The sequence below is a fragment of the Onychomys torridus genome, chromosome 3, assembly GCF_903995425.1.
Source record: "Onychomys torridus chromosome 3, mOncTor1.1, whole genome shotgun sequence".
In the NCBI taxonomy this organism is placed as follows: domain Eukaryota; kingdom Metazoa; phylum Chordata; class Mammalia; order Rodentia; family Cricetidae; genus Onychomys; species Onychomys torridus.
In genome coordinates, this window is record NC_050445.1 from 34756261 (window position 1) to 34775174 (window position 18914).

The 18914-nt window shown below is 47.7% G+C and overlaps 1 protein-coding gene across 1 annotated transcript; it reads left to right on the plus strand.

Annotated features, from left to right (window-relative positions):
• Positions 1-722: 722 nt before the first annotated feature.
• Fam180a (family with sequence similarity 180 member A) lies at positions 723-13897 on the plus strand. Its single transcript, XM_036182477.1, has 3 exons — positions 723-1010; positions 11612-11712; positions 13321-13897. The coding sequence occupies exons 1-3, from the start codon at positions 938-940 to the stop codon at positions 13663-13665; spliced, it is 519 nt and encodes a 172-aa protein (XP_036038370.1). The 5' UTR covers positions 723-937; the 3' UTR covers positions 13666-13897.
• The last annotated feature ends 5017 nt before the right edge of the window (positions 13898-18914 follow it).

The following is an 18914-nucleotide window of genomic DNA, read 5'->3' on the forward strand; positions in this document are numbered from 1 at the left end:
TTCCCCTTTGGGATGTCTTCTGCCATCAGAACCTAACCAGTACTATGCAGAAGCTGGTGTCATGCTCTTGGTCCTCCAAACAAACTAAATTGACCTCTTTTCCTTGCAAATTATCTAGCCTTAGATATTTTGGTATAGCAATGGAAAGCACCTAATACAAGCATCGTGGATATGAATGGGAGCTCATCCTTAGCCTCCTGTATTATCATCTGCAGAGATTCACAAGGCAATACCTATTTTCCATGCCACCTGTCCATTTATGCTCCTCACAACTTGCCGATGCCCCACCTACCCAGAACCTAGGAAAGGTGCCAGACCCCAAGATCCACAAGTCTAGCTCCAGGGAAGGGTAGCAGAGACACTCCTCCCCAAGCACTACAATGACTGTGCTGTCCTACAGGCAACTCTGAGCTCCACCAGCCCCACTGTCTGCCAGGCAAGCTCCCAGCTCTTCTTCCAGCCCTCAGTCCTGGCTCTGAAGGAGTATGTGTGGGGTGGGGGTGGGGCGGAGGGGTGGACAGCCAACTTCTCGCCAGGCTCTCTAACAAGTTCCGCGGGTCTGTTTGTTAAAGAAAAATTCCAGTGGGTGCATCCAACACATGGAACTCAAGTACAGAAATTATATTTATCCAGCCCACTGCCAAAGAGATCACATGCCCTGTGAGTCACTCCAGATGTGCTCAAAAACAGAGCCTCTGTGTGGAAGCCCGGTCCCCCAATCCCAGAGAGACTTAGGTTAGGAGAGGTACCAACTTCTGTCCCACCCAGGAGGCAGCATCCGCCTCCACCCTGTGGAGCCAGGGAGAGGCCCTTGTTGCCCTTCTAGACAAGAAAGGGCAGTGAGAACTCTGTCGTCCCACGGAGAAGAACTCAGGGCTCACCTGGAGCTCCCCAGGTCCCACAGGGAGAGAAGATCAATTTTTCTCCCTTCTGAAAGATGCCCTGGGAGGTCCTGATGCTGATGCTGCTCTCCAGCACCCAGGCTACTGTGTCGAGCAGGTGGAACAGGGGTGAGTTGTTTTGATTCATGTGTTTCTCTGGTTTCATCCATCTTTCTTGAATAGAATTGAGATTATGGAGTGGAGTTGGAGGGAGGAAGGAATTAGAAGCCCTGTTACTGCTTTGTAAACCAACTTTGCCGGTGCGCTATGCTTTCTGGAACGTTCCTTCTTGGTAAAAGTTGATGAGAAAAATGACACCAGAGAAACATCAAAGCCGCTGATTTGGGAGCCTGATGGAGATTGAGAACCCATAGGGCTGGCCCGTGCTGGTGAGCCAGAAAGAACTCTTGATTGCTTCAGAGAATGGGGACAGGTCCTCTCCAGATCCCTGCTGGCACTACTTGGACCCCTGAGAGCCTAGCCAAGTTCTGCTGCCTGTGTGACGGAATGGTAGCCACTGGGATGCTGGAGGCTGCTACCTGAGGGACTAGGGCAGAGAGCTCTTGGCCACACTGGCCAAGAGTGAGTCTCCAGGCTGCCGTGGATGCATTTTTGCATCCAGGTAGAGCGAGCTGTCTAGTGGAAGGTGAGAAAAAAAGAACCTTTGTGGGCATCCATCCAGTGTGCTTGGCTCCTGCCGCTTCCATAAAGCCACTGTGGAAAGAAAGGGATCTATGCACAGGTTTTTCTCTCACGCTGACATCTTCTCCCTCGGGATGTCACTTCTCAGAATCAGGGTGGCATCCTTAGTCTGTGCCCTGGGTCCAGCTGTGCTTGGCAGGCACTGGGAACATACCAAGCCAGCTAGTTGGTCACTATCAGGAGATGAAGAGCTGGGAGTGCTACCCACCCCATGCCAGTCTGGAGGGAAGTCTTTCCACTGTCAGCTGAGTTCACATCCCCAGAAAGAGCTGGAAAAACAGTGTTCCCTCAAGTCAATCCAGAAGCTCTTTATAGAGACCCCAAGTGGGATAACGGTAGGTAGGCATGGTGACATGGATGTGCCCCTCGTTCTCAGATACAACGTCAGGGAAGGAAAGAGCAGCCTATGCTGTAATGGGAGGGAGGAGGCCAAGGCCTAATCTTTCCTTTTATCCTCCTGTGCTTAAGGCTGACTATTAGGGACTGGCAGGCCTCTGAACAGAGCTAGGGAGTGTGTGTTGCTAATATATAAAAAACACAGATCTCTCTCTCTCTCTCTCTCTCTCTCTCTCTCTCTCTCTCTCACACACACACACACACACACACACACACACACACACACACACACACACATACACACACACACACACACCTACCTGCCCATCATGTGCACAGTCACACTTGGGGGTGGAAAGCAGAAAGCTCTTAGAATTGGATTCTGTCGCTCACTCTTGTCACACCGGGAGCACAAGTTAATTTGCTGATTCAAAGGAGACAAAAGCATCTACTCTTCTGAAGGCATAGACTGTCCGGAAGCCAAGAGACAACTGGACACGTGACAAGGCTCATAAACACGCCAGCTGCTTCCGGAGCACTCCTGCAAGGACTCGGAGATTTCAGCTCTGCCGCTAACAAGCCAGCAGCATGATCTCGGACAGGCTCCTAATTCCCCTGGATGTTGTGAGCAGGTAGCATCATAACAATGGCAAAACTGGTCTTCACTGCACTCATTTGAGGGTTCTATTCTAAGATATGCTTCGAAAATGATGAAATGCTACACGTCAGCAACTATACCACTTTAAAAACAAAACAAAACAAAACATTATTCATTAATGAAAAGTTGAGAGTTTCAACAGAGGTTTGATAGCAACATCTGAGGCTCTTCGGGGAAGGCTTACCCAGCAGGGTCTCAGGCGCTACAAAGGATCAAGGCCAACACAAATAACCAAAAGCCCATTATAAGACAATGATATGGTTCAAGACTGTATTCAGAGGCAACAAACGATATGGAGTCCTTCCAAGTTTCATCAAAACTCTTCCATGTGGTCGGTTTTTATTTTTCTTTTGTCTTAAACATTTTTTTCTAATTACAAAAGGACACAATTCTTGTCACTTTCAGGTGGGCTCAGTTAATAGAGTACTTCCCGTGCAAGCACGAGGGCCTGAGTTACTCTAGACCCCCCCCCCCCCGTGTGGAAAAGCTGGGTGTGGCCTATGCTTGTAATCCTAATGCAGCAGAGGCTGAGGCAGAAGGGTCCCAGGGTTCACCACCCACCAGCCTAAGTCACCTGGTGAGCTTCAGGCCAATAAGACATACTGTCTGGAAGAATATGGACAGTGTTCCTGAGGATGACATTCTCAAGGCTGTACACACACACACACACACACACACACACACACACGCACACGCACACACACACGCACACGCACTCAAACAAATAATGGTTTCCCACAGGAATTGTCCCTTTTATTTATCTTACTCCAGCCAAGAACTGCCACCCTGCTTTCAATGAATCCCCTAAAAAGAGTTTGGGGGAAGCCCTCCTTCTAAGACTGTTTTCTTCCATCCTTGCCCTCACACCACCACCACCACCACCACACCCCTCTAGACACCCCACTCCCCTATATGGAAAGAAACCCAAAGGGAGCCTGCCCTACCCTCTCCCTAAGAATCGCTCTCTAGGATTCTCCCCAGCACAGGAGATTCCACAGCAAGATCCAGAACTGCCCATTCCCGCCCTACCAGCATGATGAAATGCCAATGACTCACCTAAGGTTACTGTGGTTAGCAGGGCCAACCTGTGGACACTGACCTACACACACACACAGCCCATGTTAGCATCTTGTCAGAGTAATACTTGAAGGGAGAGGACTTGATTGACTTTAAAAAACTGAAAAATATATATTTAATAACCAATAACCATTGTTATTTTGTCACTAAGTACATATAAATTATTTCTACTTTCCTACATTTACTTCTTTGTTTATATACCACGGGCCTGTGTACCACTGTGCACTTGTGGAGGTCAGAGGACAGTTGGTAGTAGTCAGTTCTCTCCTTCCACCACATGTGTCCTGGGGACTGACTGAAGTTGTCAGGCTTGGTGGCAGGCACCTCAGCCGCTGAGCTATCATACCACCCCCTAAAGTATTTATTTATGAAGCCGTTTGGTAAAGAAGAACAATCCTGAGGGTTAGTGGAATATCACTTTCAGGGGTGCATCCTTGCTCTTGAATGCTCTGCCGGGTAAGAGCAGCGGCCAGCAAGGGTTGATGCTGACCACCGCAGCGTCTCCTAGCTCTCCATGCAGATAACCATTTGCAGGTGAGAAAAGTAGAGCTGGGACAAGAGGTCACAAGCCCTGGGTCCCGAGGCTCGAGGGCTGAGTGGACTTGGCCCCGTGTCCATGTGAGACCAGCCCCACTACCCTGTTCCCTTGTCATCATCATTCCATCCCCCTGTTGTGGAGCTTTCTAGTCAAGATAGCTCCTCTCCAACGCTGTCCCTCAGGAACTGGCACAGAGGCCATGACTGTGGTGTTCTCCAAACAGCACCAATTTTCCAAAAGGCTGGCCCAGGAGCCAAAAAGTGAATGACACATCAGAATCTGGCAAAAGATCTTTCATTAGCAGGAACATTTCCCTTCCACACCCAGAGTTGCTTCAAGGATTTATTCATGGTGGGGCTGTGCTTTGGCTCGGTGTGGTCTGCAGTCCGCATCCTTTCCAGCAAGTTCTTTAGTGCAAGTTCCGTACATGGCTGAGCAGACTCCAAGCAAGGGCTCCACACACAGGGACCAAAGGGGGAAGACAGAAGGGATTTTTGAACCAGGATCATAACAAGTCAGAGGTCAGATCCTACTGAGCCAGCTTCCTCCTCAGGCGCCTTCTGGCTGCAGGCTTCGCCACAACGTCTGCACAGGATCAAGCATGGGGAGATAGCAACTGCCATAACAAAGATAAATGCAAAGCAGCTCCTTCTGTGCTGGAGTGGGGACTCCAAAGAGATAAGGAGAAGGAGTTGTGCAGACCAAAGTAAACATTTCTTCTTAGCTGAGAACAGACCTGAAACTCCAAGTGATGATAGAATCACTCTCTTGCAAAGAGGAAGATTTTGTAAAGAACCAAGCTCAGTGGCAGAGTGGGTAGTGTGTCTCTATAATATCATTTATCTAGTCAACAAACAGTAATGGGCACAACGCTAGGTACTAGGAATACAGTGATGAACAACACAGACAGGATCCATTCCCTCATAGAGCTGACATTCTAGTGGCGGGGGGGGGGGGACAAAAGACAAGCATGTGAATAAAGAAATTATGTGATTTGTTGGATGACAATAATGGAAGGACAGAGGCTAGAGTGTGGGCATAGGCTTATCATCTTACGTGGGAGTCACAGAAGGTCCCATTTGTGGAGCTTGGGGGCAGGTATTTCAGGCAGAAGAAACAGATAGGCAAAAGCATTGAGACTAAAGCTTGCCAGATGTGCTTAAAAACAGTGAGATTGTTTGTGGCCAGAGCCATGTGAGCCAGGGAGATGGGAGATGCCTGCAGCGCTGACGAGGACTCTGATCTTGGAGCACCTGGTACTGTGTGAAGCTTTTTTGCTTGTCCTCTGAAAGAAATAGAACCAGAGAAGGTTCTGGGTGGAGTGACATCTGCAGGCCCTTGTTTCCACAGACTTACTTCAGGTAGCTTCCTCAGAACAGAGTAAGGATGGACTGGGGGTGGAGCTAGAGACACCATTAAGTGAAATGTTCAGGGTTAGAAGACCAGGAGACTGCTGGGATGTGGCAAGATGTAGGCAAGTTCCTGATGAATTTGGAAAGGACCGTCACCAAAATTTGATGATTACTTAGATATGGAATGTTAAAGAAAGAGGCACCCAAAGACGGCAGCTAAGCAACTGAGGGAGCTGGAGAAGGCTGGGGATGATGCAGGAGATAGGTGTGAATATACAGATGTGAGTATGTGAGATTGTGAGGCTGGCACTATTGGGAGATGCGGTCTTGTTGGAGCAGGTGTAGCTTTGTTGAAGAAAATGTGTCACTAAAGGGTGGGATTTGAGGTCTCAGAAGCTCAAGGCAGACTATGTCTCTATCTCTTCCTGCTGTCTGCCAGTTGGGATGTAGAGTCTCAGCTCCTTCTCCAGCACCACGTCTGCCTGTGTTCTGCCTGCCACATTTCTCGATATGATGATAATGGATTAAACCTCTAAACTGTAAGCCAACCCCATTTGAATGTTTTCTTTTATAAAGAGTTGCTGTGGTCATGGTGTCTCTTCACAGCAGTAGAAATCCTAAGACAGAGCATGTGGGAGAATGTGTGTGAAAGAGTATGTGTGGCTGGGATTGTATGCAGGGGGTGGGAGTAGAGGGGTGTAAGAGGGAGACAAGATGTTAGCCCAAAGCTGAAGGTAAGAGAAAAGAACAATTACAAATCCCCAAAAGAAGCTCCAGGAGCGAAGAGGGTCTGCCTAGAAACCTAAAAGGTGAGCACCAGTCCATCAGTCAGTATGACCAGGAAAAGAAACACAAGGCTGAGACCAGCATGTAGCTTCACAAGCAGGCAGGGGAGCAGAATGGGCACCCAGGACACGGAGGAGGTAGAAACACATGGAAGACACAGCCATATGTTTGTGGATCCCTCTAAGATGCAATGGAGAGGAGAAAATGAACGGCAGAGGAAAGAAAAGGCTGAATCCCCAGATCTGCATCTTCACAGAGGCTTCATGCACACATGGAGAATATGACTCTCAAGGCCATAGAAGGTGGTGTGTGTGTGTGTGTGTGTGTGTGTGTGTGTGTGTGTGTGTGTGTACAAGAAGCAAGTGAATGGCGTGAGGGAGGAGCTGAAGGTGGGAAGAAGTTGTCTGAGAAAGTGTGAGCATGGGAGGAGACAGGAAACTCGGGGACTGCTGTTGGAGAGCAGCTAAGGGTCTATGCTTGGCGGTGATGGAGATTTTAAAACACAGCTACTTAATGTGGTAATGTTTCCTCTAAACACAGGCAGGTGTGCAGACCTGAAAAGGTGGCATGGGTTGAGAGATGACTCCGTGGGTGAAGGTACTTAAGCCTCATGACCTGAGTTCCATCCCTGGGACCCACATGATGGAAGGAGAGAATTGACTCCCATAAATTATCTTATGACCTCCATATGTGTGGGATTCATTTAAGGACACATTTTATGCGGCACACATCTCTCCCATGATTATTGAGAAATGAAAAAACAGGCTTGGAGCAAAAGGGCATTGTCTACCTGTGTCTGTGAGGCTGGGCGTTGGAGTCTGCAGGATGGTTATCATACTGGTACCATACTTTCAGTCCTATCTCAAGCAAATCGGGTGGTCTGGAGCAAGGTCCTTAACTTCTGAGCATCTTCATCTCTAAAATGGGAAGTGGAGACTCACTTCTTCATGGACACATGGAAAAACACAGCCTGCTGACAGGCACACAGTAGATACTCTAGTGTAACTGTTAATATATGAGCGCCTTGTTTCTGTTTGAGGTCCAACCATGTCTCTCAGCAGAAGGTCCATATGGACAGGACTTGCTGTAACAGATGAATCATGTATGTCTGGATCCAGTTTCTAAAGTAGCTTGATCCACCTGGCATGATCATAGCGAACCATTTGTTCTGTGCTGGTAGGTCCAATGTGTCATAGATACTCATCTGCCTGTGAAGAAGGGGACTATCTGTGTCCTCATTTTCAAGGCCGGCCTGTACTGCAGACTTTTAAGCAAGAAGACCACTGAGTCTCAAGTGTACTTGAAACAGGACATGGAGTGATGCTCATGAGGATAGTCACACCCCCAGAGAGGTGCTTAGTGACTGCGCTGGGTGTGCCACACTAGGGAGAAAAGCAAGTAGACCAGGCTTACACCCCACGAAATGTACACAATCTTCTTGTCTGAGACCCAGAGGTCCAAGGGATGTGGGGGCACTCTCTAGCACTCTCTGCTGTTTCCATTTTCTCTCCCTGTTCTCCCTTCCCTCCAGTGGGAGAAGAATGCCAAGCCTGATAGTGGCCCAGGGCTACCTCCTTGCCAAGTTTATGCTGCTACGCAGTTCATGGACGGTTCACAGCCAACAAGGAGCCAAACATACAGTAGCATCCACACATCAGGGCTGCTGTTTTATTTAACATCCAGTTGTTCTTTTAAGTCAGTCCTGTTGAGCTCACCTTCTGAGCCTTGCAGCATGCAGAGCTGATACAGAGAGCAGAACACTCACTCCCTATCCCAGGAGCTGGAAATCCTGAGAGCCTTTTCCAGGTGAGGAGGCAGCAAGGTATTAAGGGTGCAGAACGGACAAGATAGCCTTGGAGGTAGATGCATGCTGAGGGGTGAACAGATGGGGGGGATTCCTGAAGAAACAGGGCCATCACCTAGCAATGTGAGAACAAGACTCATTTCAAGCTTTGTACACGTTGTGCTCAGGCCCAACCAGCACTTGCTTTGGTCATGGGTATTTTTGGGAGGATTCAGCCTTCATCATTATGGGCAAGAGCATCTAGGGTAGTGTGGGGACCACTTGTTAAATTTCCACCTCCATGTTTGACATTGCCTGGGTAAACAGAGCTGTTTCTCACTGGCTACCTCCAGCATCTCCAGGTCTTGCCTAAAGAGCCACATCTAAGCAGTTGAGGGGTCACTGAGATGTTAGCCTAAAGGAAGCTGCCCCCCAGCAGTCTAGGGACATACATGGTTCTGCCATTACCCAGTGCACAGGATCAAGGCAGCCATAGAAATATGGGGCACAACAGTACCAAGAAGTGGACCAATGTGGGAAATGGGAGAAGGAAGGGAAGAAGGGACCCATCTTTAAAATACCTGTGCTCCAGCTGGATCACTGTATTAGTGAGCTCTGGGTTTGACTGAGAGACCCTGCCTCGAAGAATAAGGTAGAGAAGCCATCAAAAAAGATTCCTGACCTCAACTTCAGCTCTCCACATGCATGCACACATGCCCATGTGCACTCACACATGCAAACACCACACACACATGTGAAAAGGAAAAACAAGGTATTTGTGCATCCCACACACATCCCACACAACCACCATCCTAGTCTGGAGGGCCAAGGCTGCTTCTAATGCTTACCACCAATGTCATTATTAGGTATGAGACTGGCAGCTGTTAGGGACGACCATGTCCATCATTAGGCTCAGTTTTGAATGGGGAAGTGTATTCTCCTTGAGTCTGAGAATTAGGGGTTCCCTAAATAACATAAGCATGATAAAAGCTGTGTCCTCAGGAAAGGGGCTAAGTGAAGAAAGCCCGGGCCTGAAACTACAGTAATTTCCCTAGGGAGCCCACGATGACTGGGAACAGAGAGTCCCAGCCCATGACATTGTCCCTTCCCCCTTCATCTGCTGGAGGGTTAATGTTTTGATGAGACACACTGTCTACAGCACTAAGGAGGATTTAAAGGTGTGTACCATGAATCTTAAATAGTCTTATTAATAAGAACAAACCTGGAGCTGGGTATTGGGGTAAATGCTGAAAGATCAGAGAGACAAGGCCGTGGTTAAAAAAAAAAAAAAAAAAAAGACAAAACAACTGACATGCCATCATGGGTGGGGGAATTCTCACAAGGCTCCACCCATAGAAGAGCTACAGGCAATTGATGGTTGCTGGGAGAGGGAAAATCAGTCTTCTCCAGGGTGAGACTCCACTCCCCAGGAGATTAGCAAATCCCTGGAGGTAAACCCTAAACACTTATGAACAACACTAAATGAACTCAGAAAGTCATGTTTATAAATTCACATACATACGTGTGTGTGTGTGTGTGTGTGTGTGTGTGTGTGTGTGTGTGTGTGTATCACTTAACTAAAGAATAAGAGACCATGAATTTGAGGAGTCAAGAGGAACATGGGAGGAGAGGAGGAGGTTGTAGCAGGGAACTTAAATGGTCTTATTAATAAAATCAAACCTGGGGTGAATGCTGGAAGATCAGAGAAGCAGAAAAAGACACAGTTTCCTCACCTTGCCAGTTCCTCAGCTGGTCTTGTTTACTCAAACTGGAAGCTTCTGAGTCCTCATCCAGAATGGCTCTCAGCTGAACTGCTGCTCAAAACCTAAAAGCTTAACCAGCCAAACGCTGCTAGTTTCAGGTCTTCACACCTTATATATCTTTCTCTTTCTGCCATCACTCCCTGGGATTAAAGGCTCACTTTCTGGGATTAATGGCACACATGCACACACACACAAACACACCGACATGGCTCACTCCTTGATCCACACCAGGTACCCATGTTTTGTTTCCTACAAAGGGGAAGACAGAGACAAACATACATCCTGCTAGGAGCCTCACTCACTACTTCCAGACAACAGGCACACAGAAGCACAAAGTCTCATTCACCCCGGTCCTGAGGGACTTTTGACAATGGGCCACAAACAAGCTACGTATTGCAAAGGCCACTTCAGCAAAGCTGCACACAGCTGCTTTATGTGGGAAGCCGTCGATTTCAACCGTAGACTTTCCAGGAAGGGCCTGCCTTTTAAGCTGATGTCTTCTGTTATTATTTCTTTTTTTAAAGATTTATTTATTTATTATGTTTACAGAAGAGGATGTCAGATCTCATCACAGATGGCCGTGAGCCACCATGTGGGTGCTGGGAATTGAACTCAGGACCTCTGGGAGAGCAGTCTGTGCTCTTAACCTCTGAGCCATCTCTCCAGGCCCCTGTTGTCATTTTTGATGGAGACCACTCTGGAACACTTTACACTGCTCCTGCCCTCTTTAGCACATTTAACATAGCTTGCTTAGCACACTGAACACAATCGGACATTTTATCGGTGTGTCCAGGACACCACTACCACGCAGCAGAGCAGCCACCAATGGCCACGAAGAGTATAGTAGCACAACTCCAGAGGACCGCCCTCACAGTCGTCTTTACATGTCTTTCTCTGGTTTTCTAAAGGTCACAATCCTTTTCTACCCACAAGGCTTGTCAATCATTTGTGATCTCTGTCTGCTGCATAAAGCAGCTGAGCAGGCGACAGGGGCTGTTTGATCCAGTCCAGAAGAACTGAGGTTTCTCATAATCATCCTGTGTCCCACAATTTTCTGTTTTCTCCTCCCTTCCTCCCTCAGTTCCTAGTGCTTCTGATCCTGTACCCCACCAGGAACCCATCTGTCTTCCTTCAGCTTCCAAACATGTCCCTGGTCCTAACTGTGTAGTAAATGCATTGTTAAATCAGCTGGCCCTGGAGGGAAGCGCTGAGCTCGGCCCCATGGTCCCGTAGAGCCCAGAGCCAAGGTCTAGCAGCAGCCTGCTTCCTTTCCTTTGTGATCTGTGTGAAGATCCTTTGCATTTCTACTTCAGATGTCTGGGTTAGCCCAAGTCTCTGATGATGAGGCTGCAAAACAGCAATTATGTACTGACTGTTTTAAGCACTCAGGGAGGGATTCCCTTGTGGGATTAGGGCACTCTTATTTGCTTGCTTTTTTGTTTGTTTGTTTGTTTGCTTGCTTTTTTTTTTCTATTTTGCCTCATCTGCTTTGTTTTAACTGAAATTTCCTAGTACAAACGTAGCCCAGGCAGATAAACGTTTTCCAGTTTCGTGGATTCTTCTGATGAGCTACTAATTTGACATGCCTGGGAGCTCTCTGAGACCCAAGAAGAGAGCCTGTCGCCTCCCCTCACCTTACTTTCAAGATGTACTTGAGGGCTTCCCTCAGGACTAAGTAGAGAGAGGTAGCCAATGCGTATGCCAGTCCCAAAAGTCAGTCTCTTGTCTCTTCCAGCTGCACTGTTCCCCGCTGCCCACCGGCCGAAGAGGTCCTTGTCTTTGCCACTGAATCCAATCCTGCAGACCTCCCTGGAGGATGTGGAACTCCTCTATGAGGTAAGCAGAGGGAAAGCCATCGATCCAAGCCACCCAAAAACATGCATCTTCTCTCTTTTCCTGAGAAATGGTCTGCCTGGGCCTGTGGACTTGAATGGTCTGTCCTGTAGCAGGGGATGGCCTAGACTTATTCCTGGAGGTGATAAAGCCTATGTCAAAGTAAGGGACTCCTGGGACCACCTCGCCTTTTCCGTGTGTCCTGACAGAAATGGCAATATTCAGAGTTCAGTCCAGGCATAACAGAATGTGGAGTTTGTCCCACTGGTGCCCCTGCCACATCCAGGCACTGAGTGGAAGGTCCCAAGCAAAAGCTTCAAGGCATCACTCATCAGTAGTGTCCTGGCAAAGCTACACTGGGACCCTGGTGTTGTCACGCCTCTGAGGCTTTGCCTGCTGTACAGAGATGCTGTCTGGCTGCCCCACTAACCCATCTAAGTTTCTAGAAGCCTGTCCTACCAGACAGGCTTCCTTCTTCCACTTCCCCCTGCTTCCCTGGGACCCCACTCCTCTAAACCACCAGGAGAGTTTCTTGAGGTCACTTGGTTCAAGTCAGTGGGAGGAACTTTAACTTTGAGATCTGAACTTCAGTCCATTGGCCAAGAGTCTCTGAGCCTGATTCTCAACTGTCACATGGAATTTAAGTATACCCAAAATTCCCCTCCAGCTTTGACACTTGGGACACAGTGAAGCCAGGGAGGAGATTTTAAATGCTGCCCTGGGCAGCAAACTGCCATGCATGGCCTCTACCAAACCTTAAAAATGGGAGTCTCAAATCAATGGTTCAGAAAGGCAGTAGTGTCATGGAAGGCAGAGGAGAGCAGAGGGACCACAGGTAGTGTCATGGAAGGCAGAGGAGAGCAAAGGGACCACAGGTAGTGTCATGGAAGGCAGAGGAGAGCAGAGGAGCCACAGGTAGTGTCATGGAAGGCAGAGGAGAGCAGAGGGACCACAGGTAGTGTCATGGAAGGCAGAGGAGAGCAGAGGGACCACAGGTAGTGTCATGGAAGGCAGAGGAGAGCAGAGGGACCACAGGTAGTGTCATGGAAGGCAGAGGAGAGCGGGGGTGGGTAACACTTAGGATTTTCCATTCTTGGAGCATTTTCTAGGTTCCTCATGGAACAGGGCAGGGATGACGATGATGGAAAGAACCCCTATTCTTGCGAGCCAGTGAGATAGGACATCTCTGTATCCCGCTACCCCAGCACAACCCTCTGCATTCTTGAAATTCCCAACTTCTGGTTACAATCTTATCTGTGATGGTCAGTTTATACTTCAGAAGCCCTTTGGTGGGTGAAAGAGAAAAAGAGAAGATGGGATCATTAACTAAAGGACAGCATTATAGCTCACACAAAGGCACTATGTCACATTTGCCCATATTTGTCTTGTATGCTTCTCATGCTGTCCCGGTGAAGTAGATACTGAAACTTATTTTACAGAAAAGGAAGGTGAGGCTCAGAGAAGTTAAGGAGGAAGACCAGAGCTGGGGCCCAGGTTCCTTGGATTCTAAGCTCTTTTTGTGGTTGCCTCCCGACATGTGAATAGTGACCCTCACTCTGTCCTTAACAATACCTGGCTTCCTGTTTTTCCTTATCCCATCTTTCTCCACAGCTCTTGCTGGCTGAAATTGAGATCAGCCCAGACCTGAAGATCTCCATCAAGGATGAGGAGCTGGCTTCCCTGAGGAAGGCCTTGAATTTCCACTCAATCTGCAACAATATAATCCCTAAGCACATCCCAGATATCCGAAGGCTGAGTGCCAACCTGGCCAACCACCCTGGAATCCTCAAGAAAGAAGACTTTGAAAGGCTAGCACTGACCCTGGCTTACTCAGCCTACAGGACAGCCTTGTCGGAAGGGCATCAGAAGGACATCTGGGCCCAGGCCCTCATTAGCCTCTTCCAGGCCCTGAGGCATGACTTGATGAGGTCCTCTGGCCCTGGAGTGTCTTCCTGAGAGACTGGCCCATGCCAGGACCTTGAAGCAGGGACAAGCACACACAGTCTTCCAGAACATCCATCCTCTACTCTACTTAAAGAGACTGTGAAGAAAGTATGTACTGCCCACACTGAATAGCAAAGATAAATGAGTCATCACAATATTCTCTCGTTTCTTCTTGCTTCCTGACACACATCTCTGACCTATGATATAATGTTTCCTGAGCTAAAAGAAAAGGCTAGATTGTGCTTGCAAGACATTTCCAGAGGCCAACTGGTCTACCTGGTAATGAGCAGAAATCTGAGATATACTTACACTCGCGCGCACATACACACACACACACACACACACACACACAGACAGAGAGAGAGAGAGAGAGAGAGAGAGAGAGAGAGAGAGAGAGAGAGAGAGACTGAGGATGGAGTTGAGCATGGCAGGAAGATTCCATTGGTTCTAAGAGATCTGTATAAATGAACATGTTCTGGCAGGTTCTATGGTAAATATTAAAAAGGCAGAGATACATTCAAATAAATACACTGTTAGCCAAGAAGGATATGCTTGGCTTTCCTTAAAGCCATAGAGAAGAATCAGTCACAAAATCAGTAACGTGGTGACCTACATGGCTTGACTCATCTTTTGTGAAGTTATTCTGAGACAGGAGAAGTAGCAAGGGCCCATGGAAGTGCTAGCAGTCCATCCACACCCTGTCGTTTGAACATGGAAGGCAAGCTATGCACTTCATAGGACCCTCCTAATGAACGAGGTGGCACCACCATGCTTGTCTGTCCTAAATTACTAGAGTAGTGTCCGAGATTTTGGTGCTCCTGATAAAAATCACTTTCAGAACACAGATTGTTTACTTTCAAATGCTGAACTTTTCATTTTCAAAATGTTGGTTCGATATCTATTCGTTATTTATATTAACTAATTACGGGTTGGTATTTAAATGGTATGTATGCAGTGTCTTCCACCTTGTTTGATACCTAAATTATTTAGGACATTCTAATAAAGGAGGCAGACAGCTCTCAGGTTCCTTCTACTCATGAAATGGCTGCAGTTATCTAGCAACTGTGAGGGGCTGGAGGGAGGGTCCTGTGTCTGCGGAGTCCCCCCTCCAGCTCACACACTAGATCTATCCATCCTGTGTGGGGTCCTGGGGTTCTCTGCTCTCCCCTCACATCCACATTAAAATACGCTTTCATTGATCCCATATACTTGCCCCTGACAGCTACTTTTTTGAGTGCCCTGGTCCTCAACAAGCTAGGCTTCTTAACATTCTGTGCTGAGGTCATAGGCGATGGCCTGTCAGGGGAGTGAAGCACCTGGGTTGTGATGGCTTTGCCCCAGCACAAAGATCTAGCTTCTTTCTCCTTCTGGGCTCTAGCTGGATTCTGGGACCTACACTGCAGAGAGTCTGATATTTGAATGAGGGCGTCTGCTGGGCTACATTCTGGAAAAGGTATTTTACAATCTCCACTTAAGCATGATGAGTATGGACTTTCCCAGAATCTTCCAGGTGAGCTTTGCCTGCGTGTTCTAGCTGCATGATCTCTCTGCAGATTCTCCTGCTAGAACAGCAGCCCTCTGTCCTGCTCTTTCTCACCCGAGTGTTCTCTTCATGGCTCCCAAACGGTTTCTAATGCTGACTTTCCCTCCCTCCTTCTTCTTCTCACTTTTGCTCTGTGTGTGTGCATGCGTGTGTGTATGTGTGCATGTGTGTAATGTGTGTATATGTGTGTATGTGTATGTGCATGCGTGTGTGTATGTGTGTGCATGTGTGTAATGTATGTGTATGTGTGTGTGTGCATGTGTATGTGCATGTGTGTGTGTGCATGTGTGTAATGTGTGTATGCATGTGTATGTGCATGCATGTGTGCAATGTTTGTATGTGAATTTGGGGGAGTGCCCCCTCCTATGCACACAGAGGTCAGAGCAGAGTGTCAGGTGTCCCAGTCTACCACTCTCTGCTTTATTCCCTTGAGACAGGGCCCGAACTTGGGCTCGGTTGGCTACCAGAAGCCCCAGCAATTCTCCTATCTCTGCAGCCCTCAGACTTACTCGGGTTCATGGCCACATCTGGATTTTTACATGGGGTGTTGGGGATTTGAACTCAAGTCTTCATGCTTGTCCAGCAAATGTTCTTACCCACTGAGCCATCCCCCAGCCCTGATGCTGCTTCTGCTTGGTTTTTCTCTTTTGCATGTGACATGTTCTCCGACAGTCAGTTGCTCTGCATGCCTCTTTTTCTATTTGAGTTGGTGTCTTTGATGTTGTAATAGTGGGGTCCAGTTATGAATATTTGGGGGGTTATATGTCTCTAGCCTCTCATAGTGTACCCTTCTCCTTCCCTCTCAATATCTCACCATACTTTCTCCTTTATTTCCTCCAACTATAACAAAGGTCAGCATGCAGACATGCTTGGATTTTGCAGAGATAGACCCATAATCCATAGCTGACCTTTATTCTGTGTAGTTTCCTGGATATGAAGTGAGCAAGGGACCAGCAATACCTCAGCTAGATTCATCCTTGTCCTCAGGTGCCTGGTGGAAGTCCCATCTATGGGCTGGCTGCCTACCATGCCGTAACAGCAGCAACTTGAGGGGAGGGGAATATGTGTGAGGAGGAAAATTATTCCAAGGAACACTGGAGTCAGTGGCAATCATTCACCCAGTGTGTATGTGTGTGTGTGTGTGCACACACACACACACACACACACACACACACACACACACACACACAAACCTTTATATTCATCAGTTGAAGCCTGAATTTATGCAGCAATCAACAGCTGGAAAAAATTCAAAAAGGGACATGACTTTTTCAAGATAAATGAAGACTTCATTTTCAAAATAACCAGATTCTTTTTTAATCGTTTTTGTTAAACTAATATTTATTTTTTTCTAGCCCAATCATACTTTCTTTTCCCTTCCTTCTCTCCTCCCAGACCCTCCCCCTAACCACCACTGCACCCCCTCCCTCCTCCTCCTTTCTCTTCAGAAAAGGGCAGGCCTCCCTTGTAAATCAACCAGCCATGGCATGTCAAGTTGCAATAAGACTAGGCACCTCCTCTCCTATTGAGGTGGGATGAGACAACCCAGTAGGAGGAAAGGATCCCCAAAGCAGGTAACAGAGTCAGAGACAGCCCCTGCTCCCAGTGTTAGGAGCCTCACAAGAAGACCAAGCTACACAACTGTCACATATGTGCAGGGGGCCTAGATTAGTCCCATGCAGGCTCCTGGTTGTCGGCTCAGTCTCTGTGAGCTCCTGTGAGCCCAGGTTAGTTGATTCTGTGGGTTTTCCTGTGGTGTCCTTGACCCCTCTGGCTCCCACAATCCTCCCTCCCCTCTTCCACAGGATTTCCTGAGAGCCACCTAATGTTTGGCGGTGGGTCTCTGCATCTGTTTCCATCAGTTGCTGGGTGAAGCTTCTCTGATGACAGTTGGGCTAGGCACCAATCTATGAGTCTAGTAGAATAACTTTAGGAATCATTTCATTGACTTTTTTGGGGGGATTCTATCCTAGGTCCCTGGGCTGTCCAGGCTCTGGGTCCCAGCCCTCCAGGCTGCATCAGGGGTGGGCCCCCTCTCATGGTATAGGTCTCAAGCTGGACCAGTCATGGATGGACCACTCCCACAATTTCTGCGCCACCTTTACCCCAGCACATCTTATAGGCAGGACAAATTGTAGGTCGAAGGTTATGTGGCTGGGTTGGGGTCCCAATGTCACCAGTGGAAGTCTTTGCTGGAGTAACTAGGTTCTTAAACATCACTCTAGTCTGTATGAAGACAGATTAACTTTACATGCAAAAAGATTCATAACATTGATTTCATTGATACATAAAATCAAATGTTATGTTACTGTCCAGCAAAATAACCCCTCCCCCAAAATACCAGCCCCACGCTTTGCTCAGTGAACAACACAGAAGACAGGTTAGAAACAGACCCTCCTGTTTTGCCTCCTTAGTGCCCATCCTACGTACAACAACCATATTTGCTCACAAAGTTTTGGGGAGTGAAATTTGCTAGGGGGACTTGCCTGTCATTTTCCACACTGTCTGGAAGCTTCCTGTGCAGTTGGGATGCTCACAGCCATCTGCATCTCCGGTGTTACGACGACGAGCCCGTCATGGCGGATGCTGTGTTGCTCAGTCACCTCAACTGAAGCCAATGAAAGAGTGACAGCTGGAACCGCTGAGACAAAGGAGTGCCATCAGGTGGACTGGGAGGAAACAAAATGCCAGCTAAATGACTCTGTCATGTTTCCTGTTTTCCTACCCATTTTAATACATTACATATCCTCCTTTCTTTGTGGTTAAAAAAGCACACACCATGAAACTTGCCATCATAGTTCTGTTGACGTATCCAAACACTCATGTATCTGCACGATGTTTTGGTTTTGTTTTTGTTTTTTGGCGCAGGGGGTGGGGGAGGGTGTAAGGTTCAAACCCAGGACCCCTGTCCCTGTCCACTGGGCATGTGCTCTGCTGCTGCACCACATCAGCAGCCCTATACATTGATGTGCGACTGACCGGTTTCCATCTTGATGAACTGTGACTCTTCGACCTTTGAACAACTCCCTTCCCATTTCTCCCCACACCTTGGCCACTGTTCTACTTATCATGTGAGTGTGACTACTTTGGCTGGGGATGATGGCTCACACCTGTATTCTCAGCACTCTGGAGGCTGCTACAAGAGGATCCCTAGGAGTTGGAGATCAGCCTGAGCTACATAGTGAATTCCAAGCCATCCTGGTCTAGAGAGTGAGACTGTCTCAAAAATGCAAAGTGAATATTTTGAGAGTTTGACTACTTTAGATACCTTCTTCACATGGGATCTATCCCAGACTCCTTAGCACTGTATTCTGGAAAATGTTTTCCTTGTGTGGGAAACTGATAGGCCAGGGGAACTATTGGCCCTACCATGTAACTTGCCTTGCTTCATTCTATTCAACAAATTTCACCTATGGAACAAATGGTCCAATCACATTACTAAACTGGAATCTCTGTCATCTCAGATTATCTCATGGAGGAATTTGAAGCGGCTCCCGGGTTTGAAAGATGTTGATTTCTACAGCTGCTTATTATTATCTGATCTCTCTCATCTCTGTAACTAAAACATCATGAGCATGTGGTCTTGTTTATTCTACATTTCTAAACCGTCACAAAAGTGAGGCAAGGATGTAGTAGATGAGCTAGCCTGCCTTTGACATGCGGGCAGAGATGACTCATCATAACCCATCATACACTAGCTAGATGACTTCAAAGATCT